This window comes from Bombus affinis, chromosome 14 (genome assembly GCF_024516045.1).
Source record: "Bombus affinis isolate iyBomAffi1 chromosome 14, iyBomAffi1.2, whole genome shotgun sequence".
NCBI classification, from domain to species: domain Eukaryota; kingdom Metazoa; phylum Arthropoda; class Insecta; order Hymenoptera; family Apidae; genus Bombus; species Bombus affinis.
Window position 1 is genome coordinate 10,412,332 of NC_066357.1, and position 25,093 is coordinate 10,437,424.

General features: G+C 37.9%; 2 protein-coding genes across 31 annotated transcripts in view; both read right to left on the bottom strand.

Annotated features, from left to right (window-relative positions):
* Positions 1 to 81: 81 nt before the first annotated feature.
* On the bottom strand, positions 82 to 3,690 carry LOC126924017 (carboxypeptidase Q-like). Of its 4 annotated transcripts, none has more exons than XM_050738047.1 (7): positions 3,500 to 3,690; positions 1,755 to 2,140; positions 1,521 to 1,671; positions 1,189 to 1,438; positions 880 to 1,120; positions 569 to 751; positions 82 to 460 (listed from the first exon to the last, which is right to left on the bottom strand). In XM_050738047.1, exons 2-7 carry the CDS (start codon positions 2,105 to 2,107, stop codon positions 208 to 210), a joined length of 1,431 nt encoding a protein of 476 aa, XP_050594004.1. In that variant the 5' UTR covers positions 2,108 to 2,140; positions 3,500 to 3,690; the 3' UTR covers positions 82 to 207. The 4 variants fall into 4 exon arrangements, with proteins under 4 accessions (XP_050594004.1, XP_050594005.1, XP_050594002.1 ...); XM_050738048.1 differs by lacking the exon at positions 3,500 to 3,690 and adding an exon at positions 2,966 to 3,485; XM_050738045.1 differs by lacking the exon at positions 3,500 to 3,690 and adding an exon at positions 2,529 to 2,792.
* Positions 3,691 to 4,465: 775 nt separating this feature from the next.
* Positions 4,466 to 25,093, bottom strand: part of LOC126924020 (CUGBP Elav-like family member 4) — a 606,431-nt gene continuing 585,803 nt past the window's right edge. For 24 of the 27 annotated variants that reach the window (XM_050738070.1, XM_050738063.1, XM_050738069.1 and 21 more), the window contains 3 exons: positions 24,328 to 24,486; positions 22,428 to 22,612; positions 4,466 to 22,154 (listed from right to left, as the gene is read on the bottom strand). In XM_050738070.1, coding sequence (XP_050594027.1) covers positions 22,485 to 22,612; positions 24,328 to 24,486 — 287 coding nt within the window. In that variant the 3' untranslated portion in view covers positions 4,466 to 22,154; positions 22,428 to 22,484. The remainder of the gene's footprint in view (positions 22,155 to 22,427; positions 22,613 to 24,327; positions 24,487 to 25,093) is intronic. The other 3 variants (XM_050738072.1, XM_050738071.1, XM_050738059.1) reach the window with 2 other exon arrangements.

Below are 25,093 nucleotides of genomic sequence, written 5' to 3' on the forward strand. Positions count from 1 at the left end.
GTCGCTTTGTCGATTCGCTAATATTATTAATTTCTCGATTATCATACAAAAGGAATCAGTATAGAGAGTCAGTAAACAAAATTATTTGTTTGATATTTTAAAAAATATTCCTTTAATGTTCTATTTTCGTAAAAATTCAAATATATAGATTCTAACATTAACGTTTTTGAATAATCGACATCGATATTAATAATACCAATAATATTGTCACTTGTGATGTGGAAGATCGACGCTAAGCTCCGCAAGTACATAAGACAGTGCTGCAAATAGGGCTGTTCCCCTATCAAGAGCATCCGGATCTTCGACTAACATAGTATCCGCATTCGTATGATGGTAATAAAAGTATTGTTCGTCTTGAGTCCAAAGAGAACCTCCTGGTACCCCTGCGTCTACCCAAGAAGCGATATCAGGGCCGCCGTTGGGACTACGAAGCTTCATATCTCCCACAATAGAGAATAGTCTAAAAATAAAAAAAAAAAAAAAAAAAAAAATTATAAGTGTCGAACAACTGAAAATTAAGCAATTATCCTTCCTAATGTTTCTTTTTAATTTTGTTTTGCAAACTAACTTCATGATTCTTTTTAGGATGCACATAACTTCTTCGGTTCCGGTAACTTCAAAACCTAATGGCTTGAACGTGCCCAAATCCGATTCCAGCACGAACTGTAAATCCTTCTCTTCGCTTTTATGACTCTTGATATAATGATTACCTCCTATGATTCCAACTTCTTCAGCCGTCCACATGATCATTCTATAATCGTAATTAATTTCACGTTAAGCCAAGTTATATAAATTTAAGCATAATTTAATTATATAATTTAAATTTCCACTAAGTACTTCTTATTTTTTAACTAAAGCATTATTCCCCAAAATGTTCACCTTACTGTTCGTCGTGGTTTATAATTAAGGTGTTTCAATAATTTTAATGCTTGCCATGAAATAAATGCACCACCGCCATCGTCCATTGCGCCCTGACCAACGTCCCAACTGTCGATGTGACCAGATATAACTACAACTTTCTCCGGTGCCTTGGAACCTTTCAATTCAGCTATTACGTTTCGTGATACTTTGTTCGGCAAATTTTTCGCCTGCATTTTTAAATTTATTTCTAAAACTGCACCTAAAAGATAAATAAATCATAAATATCCTCGATGGTAACAGAACAAGTCTATATGATACCATGTCTACCTCTATCGGACATCCTTCTCAACAAGCTGGCATCTTCAACCGTGATACAAGCTACCGGAATTTTAGTCACATTCTCGCCGTACGATTGCATGCCCGTATGTGGGGTATACAAAGAATATGGTGTAACGGATCGAATTAAAGCAGCAACAGCACCATGTTTCGATGCTTCTGTTGCTCCTTGGCTTCGATACTTTACCGTTTCACCATACGAAACATATTTCTCATTAAATACAACGATCTTTCCTCGGACCTAAACCGACCAAGAAAATGGTACAAGTTATTTAAACGAAATAAAGCATAATCGTCCTTTGGAAATTTTCTAATATATTTACCTCGTGCTTTCTTTCCTCAAGTTCTTTGAAACTGTTCACGACGATAGCCTTTGCGGTTATTCCTTCGGGTGGAGTCCCAACGCTGTAACCTAATCCCAAAAGAGCAATATTTTTGTGCCTTGGCTTTAAAAGCGTCGCTGATTCCTTTCCTCTGGAAAATAAATAGGTATTTCAGCAATTCACACTTTAATATTTATTAGGAAAGTAAGTAAGAGGCTCATTGACAAGTGTTACCTGACCCAATGTGGCACACTAACGGATTCACCGTGTACATTATCCAATCCAAACTCCAAAGATTTATTTAACACATAATCAATGGAACGCTCTAGCACTGCAGTACCAGTAAATCTCGGACCAAATGTATCAACGAAGTAAGCTAATTCATTCCAAGTCGTTCCTTTGAACGATCCGTATAAAGTCTCATTTATTATAGCATGAACAAAGGGTTCGTACGAGTCTATCTCTTGTATAAGACTCTGCGGCAGATCACACGTATTAACGCTGTTTGTTTCATCACTCTCCAGGGCTATCGTAAATTGTAGTCGGAAGAGCCATGTGATTATTAAAAATTTTATGAATAAAAACATGTTGTTGGACAGGATAAATCCTTATAGTTTCCGCTGAAAATATTTCATTTCTCGGAATTAGCAATGTTAGTTTCATTCTAGATCCTAAAATTTACTTTCACAATGTTAAATAGATTAGAAAAATAATTAAATTGTTAATAAACGTACTTATTTAATAAGAAATATGCTTGGTTAATATCGTATGAAATTGATTTCTACTGAATACTTTATCTATTAACTAATTTATCTGTCGTGATAAGAGTATCTTTTATACACATCGATTACCGTTCAATCATTATTTATGTATCAGATAACTAATATATTAATACGATTAGATCTACGTCTGTCTTTAATATAAAAAAGAAAGCAGAGCTTAAAAAGATGCGTTTACAACATTTTTTAAATATTAAATTATAAGAATAAAGTCACAACTATACCTTACTTTTGTATTTTCTTCAAAGCAAATAAAACAAAATCAGACAGGTTTAAGCATATATACGCATATTTGCAACAGTACAGGATCTCATCACAAGAATCGTCTGTTAACTAATGTCTCATCGGTTTGACTCAAATATATATAGATGTACAGAACACGAGTAGAGGGGAATTGGAAACTGGAGAAGAATGGAGGAGAAGGATTCTCGTTATCTTCAGAAGATTTATCTATACATTACAGACTATAGTTCACGGTTTATGCGATTGTGGTATACATACAGCAAAAGTATTTAGACTCTAAATCTAAGAGTCGAGAATTTAAAGTCCGTCATAGATATATTTCTATAATCTTTATGATTATCTTATCATAAAATCGGTCTACATTGTACCTCAGTTATTAAGGATTCGATATCAAAATAGTCCTTCATATTCATCGTTACGTACTATCTATTTATCGCTTGAACTTGAGTATCTATTAGAATATTAAACATAATAATGGAAAACCAGCCGCCACTCTGCCGTTTAGAGTCGCCGCGTTGCCGCTCGGCGCTCTCTACATGATCACAGGTTTACTCTCCCGCATCGTCTCTTGAAATATGTCAACTTTAACGTGTGATTAGGTTTATAATACATACTATGCAATAATAGCACTGTATTTTACTACATATATCTCATGCCATATACCACTTGAAGTAACAAAGGAGGATCATTTTACACCTGCAGATTATATCGACTTTGGTAGTTACGTTGATTATAGTTCTCAAAGTCTCTGTTCTAAATTGTAGAGGGCGCAAGAAAACAGATTTTCTTCGAACTTGATGACTTTAATTTCTATACGTGATCATAGGCGAGATAGAGACACAAACGAGACCACAATTCTGATACAGGCACCATTGTTTGTGGTATAGGACAAACTTAATATTTATGCATGAAATGCATTTTTATCATTATGCTTCATTATGGTTGTATACGTTTTACCGTTTGCAAATGGTACTAAAATGGCTTAGATATCCCAATTATGTAGAGAAATGCATTTTGTACGTCATTTATGTTAAATTATTACTAAAAATATTTCTGCTTTAAACGTAATATCACCACAGACGAGTATCGTCTGTGATATCACATAAAGTTTGTATATATTCACTGCACAAATATCACCATTAACTAGAAATAGGATAGACATGACACTAAGTAGAATTTTGTATCTCAGGTTATGAAATATCAACCTGCCAAAAATCAAAGTGTTTCTTACGCCCTCTGTACGGCTACAGAATAGACGTGACGTTTCTGGCACCGGCCTACCGACGTCTTGTTGTTTTACCGACATAGCTACTAAGAACTTTTGTACCTATCGCTGCTCCGTGTTTGCTACCCGAGGCACAGACGAATGTGTAGCAATCCTATTATCACTCATTGTCACAAAGTATCGACTCGTCGATATACAAAGTCAATCGAAAGAGTTTGTTTTTTCACCATTTTTGTATCATTTCCAACTTTACCGGCTTAGGATAGGGTACAGTGGATGGTCTCGTCGTAGTCTCCATCCGTCAAAGGGGATAAAATCTTTGTGCACTCGAAACATATTCCAAACTTGTGACAACTGATTTTGATTTATTCTGTTCTCTAAAAAATAGTTCGTATGGTACTTTAAAGTGATGGAAGAAGTAAAAGAATCTGATGGAACTTTATATTCGATACAATTCTAGATTTACAGAAAATACGACATATTATATAGATAATTTTATTTAGACAAATAATATGGATAAAATGGTCTTTTTTCAACGATGAGAAGCATTCTCAAAAGCATTTAGACTTCTATGACTTTTATTCTAAAAAAATGTACCTTACAAAAACTTTTCTAAATATAGTTTTTTCTTATTTTTGCGGCATATATTGTACCATGTTTGAGGAATACGTGCAACGATAAAATAAAAGAGACGTTCGTTTATTAATAGGAAATAATGTTTATTATACAGTGTACATATTTATTAACTTCATTTATTTTATTTCTGTTATAAATTTTATATTAATAATTATATTATGCTTTGCCGAGCGACGAATGCCTTGATCAGTGTGCGCTTAATCTATAACAATCTCCGTAAAAAGTATAGAAACTTCTGCTTTTTATTTTGTTCGTTTGTTTGTTTTCGATTCGTTCCCGCCCTTAATCCCTCATTCCAACACCGATTCTTCCCCCCAACATTGATTACCGTGAGTTTATACCACCAAAGAGTATCGCCAAAATATGTTGCGCTGAAAACGGCATAATCGTTCGGCATATACAAATAATAGTACTGTCGAAGTTAAAGTAATTGGCGGGTTATTTATTTTTCTTTTGTTCACTTTTTCCGGTTTCGCCATTTCGTGGGAAATGGCGCGCCGCCGCCCTCGCGCCGTTTGTGGCCGCGTGATCATTTTTTTTCTCAAAATTTTCTTCCCTTGAAATACTTCACCCTAGGATTAGTATCTGTTATCAATTATTTTTATAATATGCGTAATAATATAAATAATGTTGTTAATATAGCTATAATGATTACCGTTTCTTTAATGGTAAACTATCTGAATGGTACATTTTTTCTGCTAATGGCCATGTCCGTTATAGCTAATTATGTAGTCTGTATGCGAGCTTCAAATGGGATAAGGTACGTCGTACACAGAACTTTTCGGCTCGGCGTAGTTTTTTTTTTTTCTTGTTGTTAACGTAAGAAAAAACGAAGAGAATAAACCAAGAATAAGAAAAGAACTATTTGACAAATACAGGAACACGTTTGTGGCGCGAAAATGCGAACGTCGAGGAACCTTTCTTCGTTTATCGATTCGTGACTGTTTCATCGCGGTTATTGTTCTCTTTTTTCTCCTTAGAATAGATCTGATCGATTACATTGATCGAATCGATAGCGATAAAAATCAAATATACAGGAACGTCTTCCGCTCGATAGGATGACACAAATATTATGTACTTTCGCTCTGACTTTGAAAAGTAACGTCGTAAATAAAGAGCGTGGAAGCTTTGCATGTCGAGGAATAAAAGAAAAAAAGGAACTGTTATCAACGACACGCAAAACTACTTTATTATTCACGATACTCGACGAAACGTAGGTTCCCTCGAAGTACGCTAAAAAATTTTCACTCCCATTCGCTCAGTCCCTTTCGCTCGGTCACGTTTTCTCTCTCTCTCTCTCTCTCTCTCTCTCTCTTTGCTTTCTCTCTCTCTCTCTCTCTCTTGATCTCGCTCTCCCTTCTTCTCATTCTCTCTTCTACTTCTCGCACACGTCACCGTGTTCTAGTCTTGATATATAAATGTACGACGTTAAATACGTGTCATCCAGATTTTATGTTGGTATGTGTGAGTGTGAGTGTGTGAGTGTGAGCGTGTGTGTGCGCGTGTGTGTCTGTCAGTGAAATTTCATATTCTTATTGTTCTCGCTTGCATGAATGTATGTATCTAGCTTCCTAACATAAGTGTTAAGTATAATTATTTTTTATTTTATATAATATATTAGTTTTTTTCTTGTTATAATAATAATAATAATAATAATCATCATCATCATCCCATAATAATCATAATCGATAACCATAATAATAGCAATAATAATATTAACCATCATCACCGTCGTGATCATAATCGCGATGATGCCGTTAATTTGTCATATCGATATACATTACATATTTATATTACACGTTGCTTATGAAAATAATAATCCAAACTGGCGTATCTTCCGTTTACGCTGTTTTCCACGTTTTTCCCATCTCCACGTTTTCTCCACTCATCCCCTTATTTATTAGCTGCTCTCCTCTCCTTTCCCCTTTCGCCCCTTGCCATTCTCGCCCTTTTCCCATTTTTTTCTTTCTTTTATCATAGACTTTTACAATAACAATTCTAGCGCCGGTAGAAACGGCCGAACCGCAACGAGTTTTCGAGACGGGACTCGAAAACGATCAACCAATCGCATCGCGATTCGATATAACTTTATTTTACACCGAGTTTACATCCTTGCCGTGAAATTTATTAACATTCGTAACCCCACGACCTTCGCCGTTCTTCGCGTATGTTTTAAAATTTTACCGACCACCCGCTACGGCTACGAAGACAATCTAAAAGTCGTACTACTATTTACAATCGTGACAAGAGTCTGGTTCAACGCCTCTTCTTCCGCGCCTCATTTTGGTATCTCTATCACTGTGACGTTATTCGTCGTTATATACGATGCATACGTTTCTCAAGGGAAAGGAAAATCGTTTCAATGTCGTTCGTTCTTTGCGAATCAATATTGAATTATTTTATTACGAAACAATATCATTTTTCATTATCGTGCCGTACTTGTCTTCGAAGCCTCAGCGAGTCGTGTCAACCTTCTCGTTTAATTTTTCATGTCTAAATACATATACAATATCGAAATATTTCTACAACCGCGTGTCCTATCATTGTTTCGCCTATGCATTCGTAAAATTTGTCGCGTTGATATGCTAAAACACTCCTTCCCTCTTATCATACTACCATTATAAATTATTTGTTATATACGTCGCGTCGCTTCGATTTTCTGTTTGCCACTTTTCATTTGTTGGCCTCGCAGGCTTCCCAAAGGTTATCTCCTTCCTTCTACTTCAATCACTCGTCCACTCACTTGCATACAATAATCTGTTCTTTCGCCGTGTATGTTTCTTTTCTCGCAGTAATACAGTAACCTCTGTTCGACACTATAAGCATAATTATTAGTGTCGGCAATAGCGACAAGAATAATAATATGACAAAAGTAATAAGAATAACGATATTACCGATGATCAAAGATAATAATCATAATGATAATGATAATGATAATGATAATGATAATGATAATGATAATGATAATGACAATGACAATGACAATGACAATGGCATAGACAATGACGAGGATAATAATATTAATAATAATGGCAATGGTAATCAATAATCAATAGCAATGATTTAACAATATTATCCGTAATAATAAATTTATGATACGACGAAATTTATAAATTGAGTTTCATATTATATCATTAGCAAAGATTAATACTGTCGCACTTATGATAAATAGATCGCACCATGTCCGCCTTTTTTCCCAATTGATTTACGATATCTGGAAAATTGATTCGACCAATCAACCGCATGTTGCCGTGTACGTTGATTGCGTATTCTTCGCTTCTTCTTTCAGCATTTCCCCTATCTTACAACGTTCTAATCTCAATCACGTTCGAATACAGAATCGACGTGAATATCCTTTGGTTTATTCGTCTTAGAAGATTTATTCTCGCATGATCGAAATCGCAAATAATCACAGTAGTTTAAATAACCGAATTAATAATGAAATTTTCGTCGTTCGGACGTTATTCGTTCGTTCGATGGGTCAGACAATCTCATCCGAAACTCATACGTATCGACGTAATAGACGCGCTTACGGAAAAAGAAGAAAAGAAAGAGAGGAATAACGGTCTACCAACCGAATCTGAAACAGTTCGCGAATTATTTATTTTCGAAGAATGCGATTAATATGTAGCGGCAATTTCTAAGTAAAAATTATCGAGGGCGAGACTCGTCGTCAAGGGGAAAAAAGAGGAGAACGTTTCATGAGACGTCCCACACGTACTGCGAACGTTTTTATTATTTCCATGCACTATATAGTTAGTACTTCGCTATGTAGGACATTACTGTGTGCACCAACATATACGCACACCCTGTGTCGTGTAATTTTGTTCTCTTTTATGTACAAATCCATTCGGGCCCAGGCAGACGTCGACGAATTTTCGGAATCGCGAAGTATCATTCTGGACCATAAGATTCGCCACGCTCGTACCCGTAGGGAAAGAGAATTTATATCCTACTTCCGGCGATCCCGAAGACCTCGAGGTCCGCACAATTTGGCCGAGGAAAAAAACTTGCATTGTATATCGGTGTTTGATTATACTACGCAACGTTTTTGGGCCCCGGATGCGAAAGAACGGCCAGGGCCGCCGATTACAAAACTTTTTTTTTTTATGTCACCCCGAAATCAACAATAAAACTGATTTCACTTTTTACGATCTGTATAATATGTCCCTTCTCTGAAGGCAAGAGTATATTTCATTTGCGTGCGTGCGCGCGTGTGAACGTGTAAGTGTAGTATACAAATGTATGTATATATGTGTATTCGAGTTACTTTATCGAGGTATACGCGCGTGTACGTGTACATACGCGTACCCGTTTACATAACGTATTCTCTTGGTTACTCGTGTGCTTATGTCTTTTTTTTTTTTTTCTTTCTTTTGTTTTAGCATGTACTCGGTTCGCCTTCGCACCTCTCGCATCAACCCTCGATTCGTTCCCTATATTTAATATGTAAAAATATACAGGTTAGGTTATAGCCGTAAATACAGTTAAAAAATTCTACATTTTTTAGCCTCGAGCACGGGATGCAGTCAATGTCGCCTTCAAAAATGATCCAGCGGTCGGAAAACCGAACCTTAACCCGAGAACGCGAGTGAAACGTCATGCCTGACATCGCCGATCGGATATCTTGCTCGATACATCGGAATACTCTCGCAGTCGTATATCTCTCTTCGGGAGCGCGCGCATCTCCCTTTGCGCAGTTAGAAAGTGTAGAAACCTTTTTAAAAGCGCTAAATCATACTTTCGCTACTTTTGCCTATCGAATGAAATTAATATACGACTGCTTAATATTCGATCACTACCTGTCGTAATTTACTACGAGTCAACTTAAAGAAAAATGTTCCACCTTGTTTTAGTTACGATGCATTTTGTAATATCGATGGCGATCAATAACGTTACCGAGGAGAATTTTCTATACTTTGATCTTGACTAGAAACTTGATACTTTTTCTTTCTCTACGCGTCACGGTTTCTAACTAACAATAAGTAGACGCAAACTCTGCAAATTCTAAATTGTACGGTCATCGAGATCTCTGCGAGCGAGTTGTATAAGTCAGTCTCAAAATTAGTTGCACACCTTCGTGGTACATAAAACTTTGTCGTATTTCTGCACAACGAACGACAGCTGCTTGATATACGGTACCCTATATACGTCGAACGTATTTTCGTTCTTAAACCTGCCACGAGTTTTTGAGAAAGAAGCTAGTGAAAACGATCTATAATAATTAATACAAAGATCGCTGCGCGCTCTAATCACGTTCAATTTTTTGCAGCCGTTAAAAAACTATCAGGCAAACACGTAACGAAATTCCATATTCTTTTCTGGACGGTACGTTCTGGGCGTGACTATTCCTCCTTTCCTTAGGCAGTTGCTAATTCTTAACTACGTTACACGTATCTCTGGCAACTGTCGTTAATTCACTTCTAAACACCAAACAAACGTCTGCAACAATATTCAAGGCGTCTCAATCCTTTGTTCGGTGTTTCCATCTTTGAAGCAACTGACATCACAAATGGAATCAATCGTGTTTCGCCAATAGAGTTTCGAATCTCGAATCCACGATTCGTAACATGCCGAACCTAGTTCAAATTTAATCCAAGCCATTAATGGAAAATCAATTGCGTTTCGCCAATTCTTCACACCGACTTGATCTTTTTCAAGGGGATTTTGTACGATAATTAAGCCAGTCATATTTATACAAATGATAGGAACAAAAACGTATATGTATGTGTAGTTTAATAAGCCGAGGAGCGGCGCGTCGTCTCGGTGACGAAACGGCCGACATCAACACGTGTAGTTCAATGGCAAAACATTGTGAAAATTGACAACGTACATGTACAACTTCGTGTTAAAAGAAAACGTTTTTTTATCCATAAATATATGTATAACAAGGTACTATAGATTGTCCATTGTTTAAGAATCAAACGCAGAACTTGCAACTTTTCTAATCGAAATATCATGCTGAAACTTATAATGTTCTCGGAGATAACTATCTAACTTATAAAAATTTATCTAGTTTATATATATATATATATATATGTACATATATATACCATGCTCGTCAAAAGAACTGTCATCACTCTCGAAACAAAGGCAACTAAAACAGAATATTGCAAAACTACGCTGCTATCCGATATCGTTTACGAAATTCTGATCGAAGAGTAATATCTTTTACCAACGTTTTTTAACCATGAAAAGCAACGATCAAAAAATTCAAGTAAAATTCTACCTTGAACTCACTTCGGAATTTACTTCGACCGGTGATTTGAACGCGATTCGCTACCGTTTCGTGCGAAAGAGCCACTTGTTAGCCAACTGTTGCATTCTGAGCAGGCGCCGAAGGGGCACATTATAATTTGCCAGAACCGAGCCACTCCCTTATCAACCTTCTTCTTCTACTAATTCTCAAAACATTCGAACGATTAAATAAGAATCAATTGAAATTTTTTGGGAGATTTCGAAGATCCGCGAGAAATCCGTTATCTTCGTTTAGAATGACGAAGGAAAGCAATTGGAACGAAACGGTGTAGATGTTTGAAAAAGATATACGCGCATATATAGTTATAGATACGAAGTGCGTTAGGAAAATAACGAGACTTAACTTTTATCTTCGTAATTGGTAGAAATTTGCGAAAGTCAAACGCTACCAACGAAAGAAATTTCGGTTCATTAACTCGAATAATTAGAACTGCAGATAGTGTCAATGCCTTGTTAACTGGTCAGAATTCTGTTTTGCTAATTGGCTATCGCTATCTCCAATATTTCGTGGAAATGCCCCGTTCAATTACGATCTTTAGAGACTTGATATTTCGTACGGGATATCGAATAATGCTGTTTCGATCTTTATTTCTATTTGTCTTACCGATTTTCGCCGATTTCACCGATGCCTCGGAAAAAAACGTACAACGAAATGCATGGATAGAATGTTTTGCTAATTCGTTGCTGTTCAAATTGAAATGAAAGATCGAAATAATGATTTTGAGATTTCTGGTAATATTTAAAAACCTGTGATTCGCTGGTCAAGTATAAAAAATTAATTCTCATTATTTTTTTGACTCACCTCGTACTTGCTTATTGAGAAAAATTCTTTCTACGTCCTAATATTGTCATTGTCGTAACATTTGATTCCTGTTAGAAGCGAAAATTGATTTGGAAGATTCATCGTTGGCACAATATTGTATATTTTGTAGATGCTGCCCCCTAAACACCAAGCAAAACGAATATAATCAAATTGGAACGTGTTAAAATCACTCGAGATTCGACGATCAAAGTTCTCGATTCGGTACAATTATACTATGCCCCAACTTTACCAAAAATAATTTTGGCCGAATCTTCGAAAATCGGAAAACTTGTTCGAACGCTATACGATCCATAGCACGTTCTTAATTATCGATGCAAAGAACGAGAGCCGGTATGACCACAACAGGTGTCCAATACGATAAAAAGTTGGAGCAAAAATAAGAGAAGCTTTTAAAATGACGACGAGACTAATATCCGGATCGTGTCGTAAAAATCGAGGCAAAGGATCGAGCAGCAAAAGTTACTCGAGGTTTCACTGTTGCCCTAAATTTGTTTTCATGCTTGTTGAGATCCATCGTAATTCAAGTAATGTCTCGGTATCTACCCGCGCGTGGCTTCTTACAAGAAGTATGCTTTTTCGGTTTACATTTAATTTTAGAGTCGACTTTCAATCATTATATACGTATGTGTATATATAATATATATATTTATATAATATATTTTTTTTATTTCGTATATTATTTCGACCTTACGCGCTAGGAGTTAGAGTTAAAAACTTATCGTTTGGCGATTAATTATTTAAAATATGTTCTGTCTGTTAATAACTTTTAGTGTTTCGCTCTTTCTTTCCCTTTCTCTCCCACCCTTTCTCTCGATTTCTGTCACTCGACCCACCTCAACGTGTTTAATTATTTCCTAATTCAATCATATACGCGCGCGATATATAATATTTTCATATCTCTTCCACCCACACCGCACTATTAATGCTTTCCGTGTGTTTCTTCTCCGCTTCCTTCCCTGGTATAAGTGATTATAGTGCATACTTTTATTATACTTATTTTTGTTTATAACCTTACTTGGTAGCGATAACTATAGTAACTGTTTATGCATATCATTCGCTTATACGCATAGATGGCACGCTATATAAAACTATGCTATATGCAAATTTTTTTTCTTCTCAAACTTCTAATTTAAACGTTTTTCACGGGACTCGCACGTGTATACACGTGTATCTTCGTATATACGCATCTACGATGTATAGTTATGCATGCGTATAGGCGTACGCGTCTATATACCTACGCGTTTCGCTGTTGTTCGCGTCCCTCGCGACAATTGATCGTGCCACTCTTTTAACCTGTTTTTCTTTCCTACGTGGTCTAATTACATACTTTCTAAATGCAAGATTTGTAGCGACTTCCTAAGGTCGATTCGTGACGTACAGCCATTTGGGTGGCGGTAAGGTGTCTTTATCGGCCGAATCGTTCGACCATCAAAATTCACAGTATCGCGATCCCTCGATACGCTCCGTGTAGTCGACACTGTTTTAGAGTTTAGCGAGCGTCAACGAAAAGAAAATTTTCGTACGTATTCTACGACCACGTCGAATTTTCTAAGGAATATGTTGTGCTGTCCGAAAATTCGTTCGTTTGGAAAATCGTTCCTGACCGATTCCGTTCGTCCATTTCTTCGACCATTTCGTACGTTCTCTCGCGGTGTCTTTTCGCTTTTTCTTCTTTATTACTTATTACGGGCTATTGTCACGAACGACCGCGAACGACGCAAGTTTCTCCGCACTCATCCATGCTCTGATACTAATGGCTATGTAATTGCCCGCGCGAGGAACGGAAAGAAAAGACTGATCTTCGACTGTTCTTTCTTTTCCAAATGGAACACGATCACCGATTCAACCGACGCCACGAATCGACGATTCGTAACGTGCCAAATTTCGTTCCTACAATTCGTGTACGTTCTTCTTATACGTTGTCAATTATTACTTAATAATCGTTCGCTTTTTTCTTTATTTACTTGTTTCTACATGTTTTAGTCACGCGATACGTTTACACGACGTGTATACATATTGTGACACGACGTTCCAATCGCGGTCGGTCTCGAACAAAATACCAATACATCGAGTCCTGACTAAATAAACAAAAAAAAAAAAAAAAGAAAAAAAAAAGAGAGAAAGACTTTGATGCGTTCGAAAGAAAAGATCACCGCATCGTTTAACGATATCGATTACGCGTGGTTCGAACGTCTACAGTGATTTATAAGAGCAAGAAGCAATAACATTGTTTAATAGTAATTTTTACGTTTCCCGTTGACCGAGACGCACAGCTTTCTCTAATCGAACGTCGTATGTTCTTCGAAACATCATCGATCAGAATTTGCAGAAGAACAACGGAATTTGAGAAAAACGATCACCCTACCAACGCGAAGGGGAGATGTTGTGGAAAGAGTTGGAAGTGTCGTTCGCATTGTCCCCGCGCTTCTCAACGATAACGAATGTACGCGAAAGTACATAATATGTACGTCGAACCATGATTGAAACAAGGGGCGATTAAACCTCAAGGATTTTGCATCTTTTTAATTCCGTCTTTTCGCACGGAGGAAGAAGACTCTTTGCGTATCAAAAGATCTCGCATATTCAAAAAGAAAAACTCAGCGACTGTTTCAAGCTCGATAAATGTGAATTCATCGTTGAATTCCCATATCTTCTGTGGATAATTCAACCATATTCGGAACTATTCGCTCGTTGTCATTTACACGACAAAAAGCCTTATTCTTCTGCACGGGTTTCCTTGCGTGATTCCACGTACGTCGTTGGTCCAAGACGGGTACCATGAAATGTTTAGTCAAAACGTTTTGATAAAAACGGTAACGCAAACGGTGCTTTCGTATAGTATCACACTAATCTAAACGTTTTATATTCGCCTAAGAAATTTCTTGCATACCGAACGGCAGAACTAGGAAACGCATTGTTTCGTCAGAAAGTGTGATTGGTCCCGGATAGTCGATCGAAATGTGGCCGGGTAAATATACAAGATACTGTGATTTATTCTGTTCTTTTTCTTTTGATTCTCGTACCTACGACTCGAACGAATATCCTACGTAATTTTGGTTGACCAACGACTACAACAATCGTGTGTCCGATCCTAAACATTAATACAGTCGCAATGAAAAGACATCGATTTGGTACGTTAGAAAAAACCGAATTTTTTTCTTCGCATTGTTCTCGCGATAACGCATAAGCGTACCTGAAGGAATTGACATCGGTCGGCTTGAACTTGTTTGAAATAACGCCGATTCTTACATTTTATTTTAATTACGTTCTTTTTTTTTTTATTTTTAATTTTTATTCTTCTTTTAATCATTAAGTAACTGCAAATCTAATGTTTTTAAGTACAATCTCAACTAATTCTCTAATTTGCTCCACTTCTTTATCTGGCGTACGCGCGCGCGCGCGCATGAAAATGTTGGAGAAAGCAATTACGTTTTCTTGTTAGTCTGGTGAAAAGAGTATAAAGGAATGGAAAGGATGTAGGAAAGGAAAGGAAAGGAAAGGAAAGGAAGAACGAGCTTGTGACTCGCCTGACGCTTCGATGATTAACGTGATTTTGACGATTCGTGCATGGTTCCTCTCGTCACCCGCGTTTGATATGAAACTATGTTCGGTCGGCTTATCTTAAAATATATTTTAAAATCGATAAGAACAATCAATCCTCTTCGTAGCAGAAGCTATAACAAAATTAATTTTTGTTCGTAATATTCGTATAGCTGTTACTTTAAATGTTACTCCATAATGTAAGCTTTATCATCATAGAATATCATCATAGAACGCGGGGTTTAAGAGTACTGGTACATAGAGTCTATTCAAAATCGTAACGACGGTGATGGCCATGAAATTCGTGTCCGGAAATCTGTAAGTCTTTAATAATCGCGCTTAAAGCCTACGATGAGACCTATCTAGTTTAATATTTATTGTAGACAAAGATAATATGATTAGGTGAATGCTTAGCTCTGCTCGCCTCCCATATTATAACGTATGTTACAGTTCACGTGTGAGTGTTACGTATGTATCGAGTGTGTACGGCAACCACGCGCGAATATGTGCATAAGTTCTACACGAGTGTATTTTACGTCGTGTACGCATCAAGCGGTACTTATAGATTGTTACGTGTGTGCGTGTGCGTGCGTGCGTGCGTGCGTGTACGTGTGCGCGTGTGCGTGTGCGTGTACGTGTGCGTGTGTGTGCGCGTGTATGTGAACGTGTATCGATGTGTAAACGATGTAAGTGTGTATTTATTTTGTTGCTAGTTCTTTACAAGTTATGCAAATAATTGCAAAAACATACCCTGTTTCCTAGTATCACCGACACCATGGCTACCGGATATCAGGTCGCGGCGCGCGTGACTTGAATCCAATGTAATTCCACGTAAAATTTTGGATCGATGAACGCGGTATAGCAGTGTCGAGAGGGTTGATAATTTTGGCTGTTTCGTGTGCGAGTACGGTGGTAAATGGTAGTATGCTTATATGTAGTGTTTGATCATTATTATTATTATTAAAGTTAGTTAAGTTATACATTCGAGAGTGGAGGATATTCGTTCCCGTTTTCCATCGAATCTTCGTGCGTGTCTCCGTGGCTACCATAAAAATTCCAGGAAATTTCGTATCGACGATGATAAGTCACGGTCGGCCGTTGCGATAACGATCGTCGATAACGATTCGTCGGAACGAATAAAATCGCGGAGATACCGCGCGCCGTTTGTATCCCATATTTTTCTTCTTCCTTTCTTTTCTCCCGCTTCGCGAAAGCTTTCCGTGTAATTTTTATGGTCGACAATACTATCGGACAACGACGACCACGAGTACCGATTTCATATTTCTAAAAAATTTCAGCGGCAAAGTTTGCGACTTGAGAATTTGTTAAAGAGAATCCTTAGGTTCGGTAAAACTGAGATCGGCGGAAAATTCGATACCCGAGTACGTCGTTAGGACGCTTGAATCTTCGCGAGTACGTCGCTTGCCGAGTAGCATTCGGAACGTTAATTAGCGAGCAGCGAATTCGTCTCAGCATTACATCACGTCATTGTAAAAATAAATTCGAAGCTGATCCTCACAGATTACTATTATCATTATTTTTCTTCTTGTCCTTAGAGCTAAGAATATTTTTTTCTCTTTCTCTCCTCTCCCGTAAGTCTCATTTATTCCATAGCAAGATGCATACTACTTCGGTTGTAGCAAAAACTTTGTTGGATAAAATAGTTGTATTTGTTTTGGTTTGTTTACAATTGTCGTTACCTTCGTATTTATACATTTATATATGTATACATTTATATTTATACGAATTTATACCTATTATTAGGGTGTTTTTATTAGAGTAGGTTGAATACCTTGATATTCGCTATTAAGTAATTGTTAAACATTAAAAAGCTTAGATCGTAGTGATATAATCAGTTGGTACTTGCATACAAGCTTTTACCAGTATACGTGTCTTTTCCTTCTTTTTACCCTCCCTTCCTTTTTTTGTATCTGTGTCCGCGCGCGTGCGCATGATTCTCTGTGTTTGTGTGCGTGTCACTATATTCGATCACTTTGCTGGTGTCTACCTTTCTTCCTCTACATTGCATCGTACAACTACGTGTGTAACTCTCTTCCACTTGAAACGCGTTCGAGTTAACTAAATACGTTAAAATTAGTAACCGAATCGATTCAATTTCGTCGCTTTCGATACGCGATTCGATACGGTGTGATTCGCGTGGAGAGTACGAAAACGGACCAACACGAAGTCCAAAACCATACGAACAACGAATGTGACGTGTATAAATGGGAAACGACATCCGAGCAGTTGGCGTGGCGAAATTAAAAATGACTCGATACGTTTTCGTTACATCGAAAATTATCGAACGAAACGAAGAAATGTGGGAAATCGTTGGCGCGTACGTTTATGGAACGGTCGAACAGATAAAACGGACGATAGGAGCTCGTGTCCGTGGTATACGCCTACTAATAGCGGTGGCACTAATAGCTAATGCTATTTCGAAAATGGAATGCGTTGATTTGATTTTAGCAGAGAGATGAATGGACTGGTCTGCGGAATAGGAAACTCGTAGACAAGTATCTAGCCGTGGCCCAATTCGCTCAGCTTGTCCGCTAATCGTCTTTGCCGGACGTGTACCGGTTAGAGACGCGCACGATGCCATGAGAAATGAAACGCTGATCTATAGGATGTACCGCTGCGCTGCAGACCTTCCTCGCGGGCCCTGTATGCTTGCGATGCACGCATTCGCCTAATTATGTTTACGATCGTGCCGCTTACGCGATTCCATCAACGCTCGCGTACGCGTACTCGGAGGCCTACCGATCGCGCGATTGCTCTTACGGTCTGTGATTGGACCTCGGATTGGCAAACATATGGTTGCGTTAATTCCCAGTTCCTTCTCTTATATTTACCTTCGCCTTCGTGAACACATATTTCGGATTAGTTTGTTTAGCAAATTTGATTTGTGATCAGCCGGGTCTGTTACACGCGTTCCTGAGTTTCATCTCTACGACCGGTTCCCGAGTATCGCGATACCTTTCCGCGTCCCATTGCTATCAAAACGCCGTCGAAAGAAGATCTCGCTGTTTCATCGTCGTTAGATATCGTTTCGTCGTGTTCGTTTTCCGTTGTACAACGGAACAACGTCGGTACAACGTCGCAAAGATGCTCCTCACACAACATTTTTGGTGACGTTCTTTCAGCATCGATGAATCTACGCCCGCGCTTTCGATACATCAGTCTATACATATATACATACATACATATATATGTGTGTATATATAGAAAATATATATTTATGTATATATGCCTTTAGACGAATTCAGTATTCCTAAAACTGACAAGAATATATACGTATATGCGTTTATCGCGTAGTATAAATTATGTATACGTCTTATAAAGTATTGTTGTAAGTAATTTATTTTTATTATTGTTATCATTGTTATTAGTATTATTGATTACTGTTATTTATCAGTATTAATTGTTTTTTATATATATATATATATATATGCGTATGCTAGTATAATAATATTTTATATCATCAATAACTAGCAAGCCGTTCGAGCTCGTCATCGGAGGATAGTTTACAGCACATCCCTCTGTTTTAGTTTTAGTTCCGCAAGTACTTACTTTTACGCGCTACCACGTTCACGCGTGTGAACCACATGCACGCCTTCCGTACCATGCCTTCACATTAACTATGTATAGTAAATTTCGTACGTGTATGTGTGTATGTATAGATAAATGAAGGTATAGTAAGTAGTGTTCTTTTGCAATGATTCGTTTTCGTGTGCGAGTGTACGAACAGGCAACGTACTTTATGAACCGATGGAGAAGCAAGGAAAAGGGTTGCCTGTCCCTAAACTATAAGTACAGTATTTATATGTGCATATATAAATATAGAAATAAATATACGCGTGCACACGTATGCGTACTTAGGTTGTACATCTACGCGTGCTCGTATATTATTTCATATATTTATGTATATTTCTTTGTAGCATTTGTTATATTTATTTAAATAGCGTATAAATTTGAGATAGCTTTTAGTCGTGTCATAAATTGCGCCAGACTATAGCCGGTCCTCCCATTCCCTGTCCTTCGAAGTAATAATTTATTTCATGTTGATTTAGCTAAACTATAATAATTTACTAAGTCTCTAGTTTTTTTCTTTCAATCAATCAATATATATATATATATATTTATATATTTATATATTTATATATTCATTTATTTATTCATTCATTTTATTTATATTATATTTCATATTTATAATATTTATATTTATATATTTATATACTCCTTCTTTAATAATTCATATTTATATATTTATATATAGAATAGTTGTTGGTACTTTGGTTGATTATTTCTGCTAGATCAGAGTTTTCTTCTCCGTTCCATCGCTCGCCTACGCTAGTTTTCCAGCGTGCTTTATGCATTTGATTTCGTTCTAATATGACCCCCATTTTTCCTCCACTAACATCGATGCTCCGTCGCTGCTTCTTTACATATGGCTTCCGCCCAGAATCGTATAAATCGAAGCTTGCGCGAAACTCTGTGATTCGACCGGGCATCGCTCGCTAAATGTCCAAATGTTTTATTTATCGTGCTTAAAAAAATATTCAATGTTCACATGAATATCGTCCGTTGCTAATCACATCGGTAGCCACAAATTTTGTGAACTCATACCGATGTAAGTACTTGCTGCCTGCTGTACTGTTCGATTTGCCCGGTGCAAACGATCCTTTAAAATCTCCCTAATCGTTCGTAATGAGGTATAAAACTGAATCGTGATAACAAGAAAGGCTAACGAAAACAAACAAGGAACAATACGTTCGAAAACAATGCCCAAATATCAATATATACGCACGTATATTCGAGATATTTGTCGTATAAAATAAATTTGATACGTAAAACGCGACGCGTTTGGCCGCAATTCTCAGGAACAACGTACTCCGATAAAATAAAGAAATTATATACTCGGCTAGCGTCGTTAGTGAAATTATTCTAAAATGAAATTGCACTTGGTTTACCTGGAACCACCTTTCGGAACAATAAATACTTTATCCTAAATAGATTCGTTTAAATAGTCACTTTGGTTTAGAAAAGAAAATCTATACATCGCTTTAAGCGAAACTTCTTAAAATTAAGGCAAATAGTAAATAAATATTTTATGAGAAAACGCGTAAATTATCCCCCCCCCCCCATTCTGATGCTGAATATAAAAATGACTAGACGTAGACTAGGTAAATAAAATAAAAAAGTAAAGCTCATTGCGTTCAGCTGGTTCAGACGATCTACTATTTTTTTCGCGTTTCCTCCTCCTCCTCCTCCTCTCTCTCTCTCTCTCTCTCCCCTATCATCGAATGGACAGAAACATTCTGCGCGAGATGGACTCGATCTTGTTAACGCCGTCGTCGTCATCGTGGTAGTTTTCACCCTTTTGTTACTTTTGTTTTGTTTGGATAATCACAGCCTGGTTGACATTTCTCGGGCGATGCGTGACCGGTCAGTCAAACAAGAACGATTTTATGAATCGTCGAGCCATGAGAATGAACAACAACAGGATCCCGATCTTTTTTGGATCGCGAAGCGTAATGTGATCAGGTTGAACGATCCTTCGTTAATAAAGGAACCCCGATGGATATAATTTCGGCCGGAAATTCGTTCGCACTTTTCGCTTAACGATATAATCGTACTCTTAATAATGATGATCATAATATAATAATGACGATGATGATAAAGGAGTAATAATAATAATAAATACTACGTTGGGTGAACGAGCGCCGTGGCGCGGACGACCGGACTTCGAAATGACTTCACTTTGACACGGCACTAACGATCCCTTTAAATTGTCTCGTATATAAAATCTACGGCGCGACGTACATACCTACGCCTTTTAATAATCTTAACATAAGAAGAACCGATAACCCGCGAATGTTGGGTCGGCACCTGATTCGTACATGTAGATACGTGTGTAAGTAGATGCGTGATGTGTGTGAGCTGTATGCGCGTGTTGTGCACGTGTGCGTGTGTCCGCGCGTGTATGTGCGTCGTTTGTATATATACCAGTGTAAATGTATGTAAATGCGTGTTCCATGTTCGGATTCGTAGTTTTCGTTTTAGAAATTTCTTCTTCTTTCTAGACGTTGCGTGAGACGAGCACCCTGTATACGTGATTGACAAATTTGCGTTAGGAGAGACCGCGAGCACTGTGCCGTCGGTCCTGCCCGAAGACCACTAAACATAGTAAACGATCCTAACGACGTTGCTATATACGTGGTATGTATAATACGGTGATGACGCGTTCGGCATACCGAACACACGACATCCAAACGGATTCGACGGTTTAACTGCGTTTTCAAATGAAAATTGGCAAAGTTGTTCGTAAACGAATAAGGAATCCAACCGATACACACACTGTGATTCGTGTTTTCTAGAGAATCTGAAGAGGTACTTTCTTTGGTATTCTATGGGTCGAATCGCAGTAATAGTTAACTTTTTTTAACAGTCGGTCGGCTACAATCGCCATGCCGTTTCGTCAGGAACTAAGAGTATTCTTTGGTTAGTGTCGGAAAGTCACCCGTCTTGAACGTTCACCGTGATTATCAAACTATTTAGGAGATAGTGTGTCGTCGGAACGATAACCTGGTCGAGAGGCTCTAGGCTCTCGATATCTACTACTTCCCGGATGATCGGATCTTCAAAATCGTATTAGGATTAGAATGTCTTGTTGTAAGACGCGTATCGAATAATTGTTCGTATCTCGATACGAATCCTCGTTTGGCAGTAGGGATCGAGAGTGAAGAACGGAAAAATGTATAAAATAGAATAAGACGTAGGAAAATAGAAAGAACAGGATGAAAAAGATCGACGTGTTCTCCGTTCTTAGTAAAGAATTTGTCGTATCCGAGCATCCGAGAAATCGTTTGAAGCGTGAATCCTACTCGCGTTTGGTTTCTCGGACTGGGTTCAGTGCTGGACATCCAATGTTTCATTAGCATCAGCCTGCCTCTTCGTCCTCGCCGCGTGGCTGCCGGCGAAGTCAATCTACCGACTTCTAATTTTTATACTCTAATTAAATTATCTAACTAGTATACTAGATTATTATAGTGGAGAGCGTTGTAACGGTGATTCAAACTCATCACTTCTGATCGTCGAGCGTTCAATAAGCCCGTGTTCTTGTACGACATCTGTAATTAGAAAGGGTCCATACTATTTAACCATCGTCGATACATTACGAGTTCATATTCACATTGTACGTGAAAAAGGATCTTTTTACGTTAATCTAAATCTAACAATCTGAATATCTAAATATGATAGAGATACGATTAACGATTTTTATACTTGACACACCGAGGAAAGTATAAAAATTACTGGATTCGTCTTTTAATCAAATATATAATAGAAGTAGAAATGTTCAAGGAGCGTGTATTTTATTATTCGCGAGCTTTCTTCAAACTTACTCTGTGGGTTATGATGTAGGGTGCGTATCGTCCAGTTTCTCTAAGCTAGGACTTTGGTTAGTATGGCCGGCTTGCGTCCTTGGGCCTCTTTAACTGGACTTTTAAACGCTTCATCCCTATTTGGAAGCCATTCATCGCTTGAATTGCTGTCTGTGCGCTCGCTGGATTGTCGAACGACACGAAACCTGAAAGAACCGAATGATCAATTATTTTAATCGATAAAACAGAATATTTATGCGTTATTGACTTTTGATAGTTGAAAAGATTAGAAACAAGTTAAACGCATCCTTTCAATAAAAATCTTTCATTGAAAAAAGGTTTTATTTCGGAGAATAGGACAACATTTTGTATCGAGCTAATATAGCTAGAAATATCGATTATATCCCAACCATAATACGAGAATCTTTCCACCGCAACGGCTGACCTGAAATTGTTCCTGAATTGAGATTAAAAGAAATTAGTTATGATATTTTTCGACTTACGATGAAAACGGGAAGTTGAATATCGACACCCGAGGGCATCTGATTATCGCAAAAGGGTACTCGTTGGCTAACCAGTGATTTAGATTAGCTGATTCGCCGCGAGGAATAAAAAGTTTTCTGCGAAGGGACCTCGGTACTATCATCAAAGTTTTATCGAGAATAAGAGAAAGGGAGAGGGAAAGAGAGAAGGTGCACGATAACGAAGCTCTTAACAACAGAAGCGCCGCTGAAAGGTCATCAGGGCCCTCCCAGTTTAAGCCAATTTTGACCATTAGCCCCGATCCAATTTTAGTTTTGCCATCATGGCGGCCTACTGCCTGACCAATCGCGGCTCTTCATCGCTCGGCGACCACCGCTTTTACTCGGAGTTCGTAAATTACTTTTACTAGGTGACTGAAGAGGCTTTAACCCTTGTTCGATGAAAAAGTATCCCTTTACCGTTTTCTTCCCCCAAAATTCTCTCTTCCGTTGAATTCCAAGAAAATAATACTGTACGTCGTAATTTATATCGTACGATTACGGACGAATCGCGTTACATGCAAAAACACACATATACGCGTCTATGTAGATTATAATGCTCGAAGCATTTTCATTCCTCTTTTTTCGTTACGTTATAGAACTTCTTTCCCGCAAGTTGATCACAACGTCGATATCAAAGTATGCATCGCGGTGAATGAACGATATGTTCACTTTGGACGTGCTTTTTTCATCAGCGTCTCGATAATTACACGCAGAACGACACACAACGAAACCGAGGATATAACGACCACTGTCCTTTCAACGATGAAATTCATTCGGCTGTATAGGCCATAATAATCGGCAGCGATAGGCAGAAAAATATTAATCGCGCTAGTTACGAATGAATAGACTAAGAGGAATATCAGCGAATATATCCGTCCAATTATCTGCACTCATATTTCAGCATTCTTTCAAGGTACAATTAATCAAAGCTACCACTGCTACGTTTTTCAGCGCTTTTGTTTCAATCCCTTCTGATTAACCAAAAGGACTACCTAGTTTCATTCGAGTCACAGTCGGACGTGTATTCATATTTAACGAAGAATTTTCGTCTCATGGACTTGTAAAATGCACGTTAATTTTTTATACCTACAGGGATGGATCGAATACTTTTATACAAATATATTACGAATACAACGTCTAATTCGAACCTGTTGGATATTTAAAAGATCATTAAAAGTGCACTTATCGCTGGTAATTACTACCAACTTGTAAAAATGATTTTATGAACGCTCGCCTTCGTTATGTCCAAGCGATTAGTATCCGAGATATTGCCGAGACTTTGCCAAACCGTCCTACCTTTGGAAGATTTCACCATCGAACCGTCTAGCTGTTTAACGGTATTTCGTTTCTCTCTTCCGGGCCACTCTTCACGTGTTTTGTGGAAATGACACACTTACCGAAGCATTTACTCTGGTTGGTGGCCCGATCGATGAAAACCTTGGACGATATGACGTTGCCAAAGGGGATGAACATCTGCATGAGCTCACCATCTCCAAACTCCTGAGGCAGGTGGTAGATGAATAGGTTGCAGCCTTCAGGTCCTGAGATAGAGCATCCTACCATATAAATCAGAGCACATCTAAACATCTAAACTTGAAGTATAATACTCAAGTTAAAATGTTAGTTCTGGATGAGTTTCGTTCTTCGCAATATAATGATTTCGACGCGACAGGAGAGCCACCTCGCGTCAGCGAGTATGCACACATTGCTCTCTTCTCGTTCTTCCCGATTCTCGTCTGGATGCGTTTTTGATGAATGAAGATGAAGATTCGTGATCGTTTCTCGATGACAATCTGATTTCTCTCTCGTCGCACGGAAATGCGAAGGATGATTTGCACATGGTGAATATTCTTTTTCTTTTTAATGAATCACGTGACAGGGGATTTTCGGACAGGGACATTAAACGAAATGTAAAGAAAGTGAAACTGAACTGAAATAAAGAAGGCAGGAGAGGAAGATCAGACGGGAGACGAAGGGAATGGATTGAACGAAGGAATAGAGGTGCATGATCGCCGACGAAGAGAGTAATGATTAGAATGTCACGATGATGTCTGTTACGGCAATGAGCTTTTTCGCGGTTCAAGTAACGTTGAGTATTTATACTTTCAAATATACAAACACACAACACTGGGATTCACAACACAATGACGAGCGAGGTGAAGG

What these genes read in the sequence shown, in the direction of transcription:
- LOC126924017 (XM_050738047.1), bottom strand. Translation starts at nt 2,107, where the DNA reads ATGTTTTTATTCATAAAATTTTTAATAATCACATGGCTCTTCCGACTA. An exon ending in GAGAAGGATGTCCGATAGAG is followed by an intron (nt 1,121 to 1,188) that starts GTAGACATGGTA and finishes TTTATCTTTTAG; the next exon opens with GTGCAGTTTTAGAAATAAAT. An exon ending in AAACCACGACGAACAGTAAG is followed by an intron (nt 752 to 879) that starts GTGAACATTTTG and finishes TTACGATTATAG; the next exon opens with AATGATCATGTGGACGGCTG.